We start from the raw sequence: 11,757 nt of genomic DNA, 5'->3' as shown, positions 1-11,757 counted from the left end.
GTTTTCCCTTTACAGTCTTTATTCTAAAATAGAATAAAACATTTACTTTAGAGAGTATTCATGAATCATTTTAAACAAAAACTCTTCTACAGTTAATCAATAGATAAAGACTCTTGAGAAGTCTCCGCTCCTGCCTGGACGTGCTGAAACTCTTATTTAAAGGATGAGCTGTGTACATGAGCCAAGAATGCTTTCTGGCTTGGCAGTCTTTTCTGATCTCTGGGAGAGGTTAAAAGCCCAGATATGCAATGTGGAAATTTTGAAACTTCTCCTTAATGCAGTCCTCATTATGTGAAGGAAAGAAGAAAACAATCTCTCCTCTACTTTTTCAGAGCTGCAAAATAAATCTAAGCTCTTGTTAGAATTTGCGATGTTTATTTACCTTTTAATCAAGGTTTTGACATTCTATATGGTTTTTATCTAGTCTTTAATGGAATCCTGCATATTGATTTATAATTGTGACAAATGTCACTTTCAGATTTTTCAGGGACTGATTCATCGCCCTGGGAGCCTTTGTTTTTCCTCCCTGTCTGCTCATTTATATCAGCACCTCCCCTAGTGCCAGAGACAAGAAGATAAGGTGGAGGAGGGTGAACGTTCTAATCAGTCATTTTTGTCACCTGTAGGAATGCTTGAAGAAAGGCCCTCTGAGAAAAGGAGGCTGAACTTATTAGAAAGAATACCACGATATAAATAATAATGGATTTGCTTTAGCCCCAGAATCCTTTGTCCTATGACTAGAGGATTACCAAAGAGCTGCCGTCACCACAGAGGAGTTGTATGTTGTTGACACCACGGAGAGTGTCCCTCAAGTGTTTCATTGACCAGATGCCAGCCCCTGATGTGTGAGTGTGCCAGTGAGCAGTCTTCATCTATGACGGATAGAGTAAGCAAGCAAGCAAACAAACAAACAACTCACCCCCCACAAACACAACAAGCCAAACCCCAACGGCCCTGAGAGGAGCTGACGTGTCTTTGATTTTACCAATAGCGTGGAGTCCAGAAGCAATTACAATGGAGGGACCCAGCTCGGGCTCCTGGGGTTTTCCCTGAGACAGTTGATATATTATGAACATATTAAAAGATGACAAGTGGCCTATTTTCGGTGAGTTTGCTTTTGCAAGGACAGTGATGAGAATTTTCTAATGACAGCTCATAATTCGGCATCTCGCAGTTAAGGTAAACACTAGATTATCCCCTCAACATAAGCTCTGCATTCCACTGTGCAGGTAGCTGCACCACGGAGTTAGCAGGGCCTGGCGGGGGCTGTGTTCTCTTGCAGGAAAACTTAAGGTGAAAACTGTGTTTATATTTTTTGAAGGAAAGTTTGCAACTTTTTCTCCATTTATTAACCATTTGTCCATTCTTTATCAAATGATTTCTGAGTGCCTCCTCTATATAGGATAAAAGGATGCAATTGGGTTGAAACAAATACGTGCCCGATGCAGTATTACATCCTGTATTTATATGAATGAATAAGTCATGGCACCTTCCTTTTTTCTAGTCTTCAGCTCCATGAAAACAAGAAGAAAATCTTGCTCTCCACTGAATCCCTAGGGTAGTGTCCAGAGCATTCTTGGAGCTTAATAAATATTTGTGATAGAATGAATAAATGAATGAAAACACATAGTGACACCATAGTGTGCTGCACATGAATAGAAATTTGCATAAAGTCCTTAGGAGTCCCAGAAGGGCAAGAATAAGTTGGGGGACCAGAGAGGCGGACAGGTAGGCATTTCCCAAGAAGAGGATGAAAAGATTGGGAGGGCCATTTCAGGAAGAGTGCAGGTTAGCAGAGGGTGGCATGGGGGGAGGGGTGGGGGTGGGAGAGAAGGGACAATGAGTGCTTGGCTAGGCAGAACCTGGGGGCAGGACTGCATGCCCCCCTTCAGAAGCCAAGTCTTACATTCCTGGGGAGGAGAGGAGAAGAAAAGGAAGTGTTCTTCTCACCGAATTCATGTCCCCAACGCTGTGGAAACTAAGGTTTTTTTGGGGGATGGGTGGGTGGAGACAGGTTAAGTAGACTCTGAATCAAAATCACTTTATGTATTTTCCTTTGGATGTGATTAGCTTTCAGTCACTAGAAGCAATTTGTAAACATATAAGCTGATTTTGGAAGCAATACTCGCTCTTTCAGAAATGATTCCTTCCCAATTCATAAAATTGATTTGTTGGTTTTCAAAGCGACTCTGGGATGGAAATAAAACTAAAATTTAAATGGATTCTTAACGTGCAGTCATTGTTTTATTTTCACTGGGCTATTTCAATAGATCAATGATGATCGATAATAGTGCTCTTACCAGTGCAACAATCAGGCAGGTTGATCTTTATTTCTTCTACAAATGCGAAAGGAAAACCTGTTCTTCAGAAAAAGAAAGAGAAAAAAAAAAGTGAAAACGTCTTCCATTAGTGCACAATTCAGGTGTGAAGACAGAGCAGAGTATTTCTGTCTTCTCATGTCAGAAAGCAAGCGCCAACTCTGACCTTGGAAGATGAGCAGGAGCATGTGTTTGCAGCAGTCTGCCGGGAGGACGGCATCCAAAACCCGGCGGCAGTTGGAACCAGCAAGCGAAATAATCGCACACGTGTTGTCCTAGCAGAACACGCTGGCAGCCTGCCAACGTGGAGCAGCGAGGCTTCCATCCCAGGATGTAAGAGCTGCAATCAGGGCCTGGAATTCAGGGTTGAGGGCCCGATCCTGCCAGGTAGAGAGCTAAGAACGTTCACCTACAAGAGCAATTTTCATCCTCAGGAAGTGGGTATTATTGGTCCCACTTCACAGATGAGGAAACTAAGGTCTGAAGTCTTGTAATTCAGGTGTGGTGGTCCCCAGTCCATGGACGGGAAACTCCTGGTTTGGGTACTGCTGGTTCCTGCTCCAGGTCCCCACACAGAGGTCGTTCAGGGCAGAGCCCAGCGGCTGCCTCTGGACTACTTGCTCCTCCCTATTTACAGGTGAAGAAACCGAGATGTGAAGACTGGAGGGCTTGTTCCGAATCACACAGGAAGCTCATAACAGCTAAGTTTGGACCTGTTGTCTTGATTCCTAGTGAAGTGTGCTTACCATAAATCCAAATATATAGAGGTCCTTACCAAAGGACAGGTCCAAATGCATCTGCACTTTCGACCCCTTCTATTCCGCACCAGGTAAGGAGACCAGAGGGCCGTCATTTATTATAATGGCGGCATTTAAAATGTAGATAATTTTGCAGCGCCTGGCTGAGACTAAGTCACAAAGTTACCGGTTTGGGACTAGCAGGCCGAAAGTGTGAATAGTTGTGAAAGGTACTCAGGGTTTATGTACCTGGTGAGGGGAAGTGGTGTACTGAATGCCAGAGTGGTGATGACATTTTCCACACAGAAGGGAGAGACCCAGCCTGTTCTCTGGTGTTTACAAGTGGAGTCACAATAAGCAAGTGGCCATGTCTATGGAGAGGGACCCACAGCACTGAGCCTGCTTTGAGAAGTTGACATTGTGTGGCCTCCCATCCCAGTTCTAGGAGGTGATTCTAAGCCCGTTTCTACTTTCCACAAAGAATTCCAAGACAGTCAGAAAGTCAAGAACAAACTTCCCAAGATTTTGTGAATTAGGGTCATTTACTTCTTTCCCCTAAGAGAATTAAAAGCAAAGCAAAACGAAATACTCTCAGGTGCCAGTCGTTTTGAAAAACATGATTTGAAAAGCAGTGCATGTGGAGGCCTTGTTTGTAAAATTATGAATTAATATGGGCTTGTAGCCTAAGGCCAAAACATCCCAGTCTGTGGAACAGTTTTTAAAAGTGCTATATATCTATGACTGCTTTCTAAGCTTTCATGGTAATTTGCATGCACTGGGGAATTAAATGGATCTGTGACACTAATTTACGTTAACTTATTCAGTAACTAATGGCATGTTTTAAGGAGATTCAAAGTGATCATAATAATGGCAACCAACCAATGTCTGACAATTGCATCACAATGAATGCAAAAACACAGGGGACAGGGGATAGAAATGAAGGTGCTTTTCAAAGGTCATTTCCAAGAATATCTTATATATTTATACGACACACAGCCTACCTATGTAGTCTGTGCAAGTGACAAATCTTGTCAAAATTCAACAAGAACAGAAGAAACAGTTTGAGAATTAACTTTAAAAGCAGCTACTGGGAGAAGAAAGCAAATGAGACAGTCACTGAATAAAAAGAGGGATGATTGAAGTTAATACTTTTGAGTTTGCTCAATAAGAAGGACTTATGTTTAAAAATCCAATGTGAATCTGTTTCTAAAAGATGTAGATTATATGGCTTATTGCTCAGAGATACTTTTGTAAAAGAATGAATCCACATTTCCAAAGTGATCCAAATTATGTTTCAAGTTGTTGTTCTGCTTAAACCTGGAAGTAGAAACAAAAATACAGTAAGAAGGTCCATGGGCTTCTCATCACTTGCTAATTAATTCATTATTTCTTCTGCTATCCTGGGACTTCCACCCCCTATAACTTCAAATTGTGGTTCTCCACTCCAGTATTCCAGGGCCCCACCACAATTTTGATTTGCTAAATTTGGGGTATGCTCTGGAACCTGCATTTTAACAAGACTTACCAGAGGTTCTGATATAGATAAACTGGAGCCCACACCTTGAAAAATATGGCCTTAGGTCAGTTTCCAAGGGTGAACTCTCAATTTACACCTTTATTTTAGAGTGGTTGGATAGGACATGTGCTCCCGTATGTTGTTTTTAACTTTTATTAGCATAAATCTTACTAAATCACTGTGCCTGGGAGCATAGAGCCAGGATAAAAAACAGTTCCTGACCTTGGGAAATTCCCGTGTCCTTATGTTTAAAATAAGAGTTGGACTGAATGCCGTCTAGACTGCGATGCAGTTCTAAGACTTTATATGCATATCTGATGCTTGGCAGATAGTTTTTGAATATTATGACTCATGTGTTGGCCAGTGTGAATGGAATAAGCCAGGAAAAACAGAAATCAGTCTCTGGGCCATTAAATCAAAATTAAATAAGATTCCTTTCCCCACCCTCACATTTCAGCCACAACCTAGCGAACTGGAATGGCGATTAGATATATGAATTTTACCCTTCAATGAAAAAAGGTTTCTCTTGTTTTCTTAAAAATTTAAGGAATTCTCTACATGTAATTATCAGAAATTGCATGTATTGATTGCCAGGCTGCAATTTCTGTGTGGGTGGTTGACGATTAGTATAAATAAAAATTATGTTTAGAAACTGTTTAATAATTTGGTCACCAACAGAGTAAACATAACCAATATCCTCTACGTTACAAGTAATTGAATTCAGAAGGTTCTCATTTGACTAGCTGTATTTTAAATGAAAAACCAATTATTTTGCTTGATGTTGTAGAAAGCATTTTTTTTAAAAAAAATATGACACAGGACTGTGAGATTAAGTCAGAAAACAATACAGTGTAGTAGGCTATTCAAACAGTAACACTGAAAACACTATATTGGAGAAATCACGACTTACATTTCTTCGGTAGGTGTTTCACATAGGGCCATATGTGATAAAAAGTGATTTTTAAAAATCTGGTTTTTTTTTAGTTAAATTCAGTCACAACCACAATTTACTCTGTATTTCCTTAAAACGACTGCAAGTAGCAATGAAAGAAATTGCCCCTTCTTATAATTATCTATTTAAAACAGCATGTTATGCAATTCTGGCATGTAACACTTTAAAAATGTACAGCTTATTAAAAGACATTTGCAAATAGCTGTAGCAAACCCTACGAACCCCATTCATTCATTCATTCATGCATTAACTGTTCACCAAACATTCCCTGTGGGCTGCCAAGTGCTAGACGCTCCTTCAGGCACTGAAGATGCAGATCGGAGAGGAAGGCACCAAAACAAGTAACTTCTGTTCTCATGAGGCTTACATTCTAAGGCAGCAGTTCTCAACCTGTGGGTCACGACCCCTTTGGGGGTCGAATGACCCTTTCACAGGGGTCACCTAAGACCATCGGGAAACACACGTATAATTACATATTGTTTTTTGTGATTAATCACTATGCTTTAATTATGTTCAATTTGTAACAATGAAAATACATCCTGCATGTCAGATATTTACATTACGATTCATAACAGTAGCAAAATTACAGTTAGGAAGTAGCAACGAAAATAATTTTATGGTTGGGGGTCACCACAACATGAGGAACTGTATTAAAGGGTCGCGGCATTAGGATGGTTGAGAACCACTGTTCTAAGGGGTCAGAAAGACAATAGACATACAAGGAAATGAATATGTAACCTAACAAATGCTAAGCAGGAAATACAGTAAGACCAAGGGACTCAGGGTGATGGGGAATCTTATATTGATTTGTCAAAACAGCCACTCTGATGCGGTGCCATTGAGCAGACACCCACATGAAGCGAGGGATGAGCCAGTGAGGAAAGAGAGTTCCAGGCAGCAAGAACAAAACCCAAAATGTCTAAAACATTCTAGTAAGTGGAACATGAATTTGAAAAACCCAGGCTTTTTAAAAAATATTGGAGGCTCTCCTGCAGCTTAAGTTCTCTCTTTTCTACGAAGCTTCTTTGACTATCAACCTGGGTGCTTCAGGAAGGGAAGCCCCAGGCTGGACTTAGGGGAAAGGCCTGGGAGGTAAGGGCGGGGCTTTGGAGGCCCCTCCAACCCCCCCCCCCCCCACCACCAGCCCCACATCATCATACAGCCTGGGGCTGGGCAAGCCGAGGAGTCCCTGAGCCAAGTTAACTGCACTTCCCACCAAGCAGCCTGCCCTGGTGTGCCCACTGCACTGTCACTGCAGAGGAACCCTGGGAGGTGGGAGTGGGGGGGGGGGGGGTGGAGGGGTGGGGGGAAGGGGGCGGGAGACAGGCACAGACATAGGGATGAGTCCCTGGTGTCCCCAGAACCCGCTCAAGCCCCAAAAGGAGGGGCAGGTCAAATCCTAGTGGCCTGCTCCCTGAACAGAATTTCACTTGTCATTTCACACTAAATGCTGCTTTGTTTTGTTTCAGTGGTACGGCGAGAATGTAAACGTAAGCACAACGATCATACTTCATGCTATTTCTGACACCAACTCTCCCCCCCCCCCCCTACAGGCCCTGGTGTTGAACATGTTAGATTCTTAATAAAGGCATTTGTTTAACCAAAGGCCATGCATGCAAAATTATTTGCAAGTTAAAGATTTTAATAGAAACTGTTTCCTTGTCAGGATACTCTGGGTGTGGTATGAAACCACTATTCAGATCTAATGTCTTTATTTGCAACTCTACACACTCACCCCTACATATATTCAAAAACTTACTTAAAAGGAGAAAAACATAACAAAGGAGGAGATATATTAAAAGGCTTTATTCACAATAGAGAAATTTTACAAATATAGTTTTTAAAAATTATGTGTCAATCTATTATGTTTCCCATAACATTAAAGATTTATATAAAGTTGGAAATGACAGAATGGATTTATGCACAAATCAAAAACAATCATTGTAAAGGATGGATAACACATAGGAAGGAATTATGTCAAACATCGAGTCCTGAAAATCGCCACACAATTTTTATGTGTAATATTAATTGCACAAAGTATAGCAAAAACACATACAGAGAATTAAGTACTATTTTAATTGTTTGCCTTTTAGGTGAAATTGCTGCAAATGAATGAAAGACAGTGTCTACCTAAAGACATCAGTTGTTTAAAATAATTAACACAAAATATAACTTTAGTTAAATTACATCACTATAATATTAATCTCTTGCTTACATTTTTGTTGTTTTGGGACTTATGTTAAAAAAATCCAAGTTCTAGAATTGAAAACACTTTATTCTTGCCATTGGCAGAACAATGTCTAGTATAATCTTTTGGCCTACTTATACCAGGATACAGAAGGTACATTATAGTGCAGGGTGTACATAAACCTGATATTAAAATCCTACCTGCTGCAGAAATACATACCAGCTCTGTGCTCTTTCAAATCAAATTTAAATGCAAAGAAAAGAAGGTAACTTAAATTGTTAGCCCAAGGATGTTTATGTGAAAATTATAATCTAAATACAGATGGCCTGGTTTTTGCAATAATCTTTTATAGTTTGCCTTTATGTTCTGGGACAGAAGAACTCTCACTCTCCATTCATTTCATAAGGTGAGCTGACATATGAGTGGAAGATATTCGGGGAATCAAAACACACTGACTTGGCAATAATGATTTATTAAAGTAGTGATTAATAATGATTTAATAAATTTTTAATTTACTAATTTTATTAATTTATTCTTTGTATACCAATGTACAATATAGAAAAAAAGAGCAGGTCACACAAAGTGGTCCTTTCAGACAAAAGAAATATTTTGAAACACCTTTAAAAGCTGAAAGACCTAGAACAATTAAGTCTATGGAGATCCAAGAAGATAACTGTCTTAAAAATATTAGGTTGAACCATGTGAAATTGTTGACATTGGATAGTTTTTAAACTACAAATGCAGCAACTTCATATGCTTCAGCTTAATGCATGGGGTTGCACTGATCTATCTGACCACTGTAGGTGGAGAAAGCAGGTGGTTAAAGTCTTTGTACCTCAGAATATACATCACCATATTAGCTCTTGGGGTCATATATATATAATATGATCCAATATGATAAGAAAACACAAGGTATCACCAAATCTATTCTTGGGAAAAGCACTCATATCTCAACACAATGCTTTGAAGAACCATATCATTATTTTGACCTGCTAGCGGATTGTGGGGGATTGGGAGCATCCATTCCTACATATTCTTTCCAAGCTGGGACATCTATATTGAATTTAACCAAAGTAGACTATATTCTTATTTGACCTAAAAGTTTATTAGATTTTTCTCAATTGACCATGAATAAATACATTGGTAAAGCTTCTTTCAGAGTTAATTCTGCTTTCATTAACTGAAATGAAATAATTTATTATATTTGAGAAAGGGCCCTTGTTAAATCTGAAAAATCTGACCCACATGTAATGTTTTCTTTACTTCAAGGGAAAAAAAAAGTTAAAGATGAAATGCAAATGCAAAATCATTTGAAATATTCATCCTCTCTTTAGAGATACCCGATTCTTCATATGTTCAGTAAAAAGCGAAAGCTAACACACTAAGAGTGATGCTATTTCCCTTTAAAAAACATAATTGAGCAATAGCAGAGATCTGCCAAACTTGCAAGCTCATTTTGCTGTGTGGTGAGGAATGGAAGAAATTAACCAGCACATGATCCAGAAATGACACAGGACATTTCAAGTAAAATTTGAAAATTAATTCACAAATTAGGAAACACTAACATAATTCACCAACAGAAATATACTGTGGTTCCAATGAAATGAGGTCAACATGAGATGATCTTTTTGGAATGGCATTCTATTTTGAATTAAATTGTAGGTAAAGTATTTTAGAAGACATTCTATCAAATAATGATAGACCCGCATACGGAGGCTGTCACAGTTATAAGATCTGTCTCTGGTGGATAGACAAACCATATTCACATGAAATTAAAAAGGAAAAAGCTTTTTTTAATATTTAATTTATTATTATGGCTTTTTGCAACATGGCAAAACATTACAGCTTAAAGCAGACACTATCTCCTCATAGAGGAGGAAAAAGTTTTGCAGTCAAATCAAAACTGTAATTAAGAGGTCACTGGTATACCATTTTATTCGGTCTAATAAAAATGATACTACACCTTTATAAATTCCAGAGAGAACAGATTATGTGAAATAAGAAAATCTGTGATCTACTGACTGAATACTAAAGGATATGATAAGGAATTTGCGTCCCCTTTAAGCCTATGAGAAAAGACATAAAGGACTGCAAAACAATTTTAGAACTGAGAATAGTCACAGACCTACTAATAAAATTCATCATGGGCCTGGATACCAGAAGAGGAACTATTAAGGTATGCAGTGATGGGAATGAGCAGAGTGAAATGTAACATGTCTTGTCATTATCCAGTGACTTCCACTTCTTTTTCATTAGTGCAGAGCTTGGGGAGAAGATGGGCCTCCGTATTGAAGATCCAATGTTCCAGTGGGAGTAGATCGTCGTCAGAAAATATTAAGTACAAATATCTAGAGGGAGAAACACGAGTGTATGAAGCCGTCAAACCACAAAGGCACAGCCCAAACCACATCGGTGTCTGCATTCATCCGAGGGAGAAATAGGGAGAATCAAGTATAGCAAAGCGTTGAGGGAATACACACATTAATGCAGAGTGAAGAAGCTGCTCTGGGCTTTGATCCTCGAGTACCAGGACCGTGAAAGCAGGCCCGAGTCAGCACACTCACACGATGACCGGAAACAAACCTGCAATCATCGCCATGCGCGTAGAATGGCATTCAGAGGTAGCCATGCGCGACAGTGCCTGAATGTGCTCATGATAAAGACATGGACAGCGGTCTGCCCAGCTCCCTCGGCCACATCCTTTCGGATGATTTTTACTCACTTTAGTGTCTCCGCCAGGAAGAAGCTCTGTTGCACATCATCGTAGCTGTCATGTTTGAGGTAAACATCCCTGAGGCCTGAGTAGCCCGCGCTCACCCTGCAGTGAGTCTCCAGAGCCTGGATGACCAAGAAGATGGAAAAAAATGGTCGCGAGTCAGGCAACCGATTGTCACTAATTTTTATCACTAGATTGTCAAATTCAAATAAAATAAGGATCCAAATTGAATTGCTAGATTGGAACAGCTTTAGCTGGAAATTAAAAAAAACCAAACAAACCCTATCCAATGTAAATACAAATAAAGCATGAGAAGTTAAAGGACGTATGGACAATATATCTTCTCACCTAATTAGAAACACTTTCACATTGACTTTTGGAATAAATTTTCAGTCATATTTACCATTTCCTACTATAATCTAGAGCAGGGTTCATCACACTATGGACCACAGGCTAAATCCCATCTGCTGTCTGTTTTGGTAAATGAAGGGTTATTGAGCCACAGCTATACTCACATGCTGTCTGTGGCTATTTCTTCGCTACAGTGACAGTTGAGTAGTTGGGTATGGCCCCCAAACCTAATTCTCTCCAGCCCTTACAGAAAACAGTTGCTGACTCCTGGTCTAGAAAGATTATTCATATCAAATGGGACTATAAACCCCTGGTGAAAAAAGTATGCCGGACCAAAAACAGCTGCTACAATAAGCAGAACATCTTATTGCTTAAAAATCAATTGTGGAGTACTAATTAGTGGTCCTGGTGAAAGAGATAAAAGTGGAAAATGGAAAGCAGTGGGAAAAATGTGGTTGGTATCTATTTCTAAAGCACATTTTTCTTTTCTTTGGTCTGGGATGGAAGAAGATGGGATGAATCCACTGGTAACTATCTAGGGAGAAAGGACCCTACATTCCTGTAGCTGTCTGACTATAATGAGTATTTGGATAAGAGAGATGGGATGGGCAGGGTTGGAAAGAAAATTTAGGAAACAACCTAAAATAACTTGCCTTCTACATTGTCAGCTGTCACTAAGTTGACTAGTCCTTGTATTTTGAAATTACATCGGCTGCTTTGTTAGTTAACAGGCCTAGTCAGTTCTAAAGAAGTTATTTCCTACTCACCACATCCTATTACTCTTATTAACTATACTATAAGTCACATCAAAATTGCCATCTGAAATCTGGTTCTAATTCATGTCATTTTAAATTTATTTTTCAGTTTTCTCTTATGAAATATAACCCTGTCCCTCTTTTTAAAATGTGTATAATTATACTCCATTTTTCTCCCATTCAGCCAACCTAGCAAAAAAAGATGGAGAACATAGTTGAGATAC

At 39.4% G+C, this 11,757-nt stretch overlaps 1 protein-coding gene across 1 annotated transcript in view; it reads right to left on the bottom strand.

Annotated features, from left to right (window-relative positions):
* Positions 1 to 8,803: 8,803 nt before the first annotated feature.
* MAN1A1 (mannosidase alpha class 1A member 1) overlaps positions 8,804 to 11,757 on the bottom strand; it is a 148,729-nt gene continuing 145,775 nt past the window's right edge. The window contains exons 11-12 of the mRNA XM_081094754.1: positions 10,434 to 10,549; positions 8,804 to 10,059 (exon numbers count right to left, since the gene is read on the bottom strand). Coding sequence (XP_080950880.1) covers positions 9,936 to 10,059; positions 10,434 to 10,549 — 240 coding nt within the window. The 3' untranslated portion in view covers positions 8,804 to 9,935. The remainder of the gene's footprint in view (positions 10,060 to 10,433; positions 10,550 to 11,757) is intronic.

This window comes from Myotis nattereri (genome assembly GCF_964212035.1).
Source record: "Myotis nattereri genome assembly, chromosome: 6".
Classification (NCBI taxonomy): Eukaryota; Metazoa; Chordata; class Mammalia; order Chiroptera; family Vespertilionidae; genus Myotis; species Myotis nattereri.
Note: the sequence above shows the minus strand (reverse complement) of the source record. Positions and strands in the feature narration are given on the sequence as shown.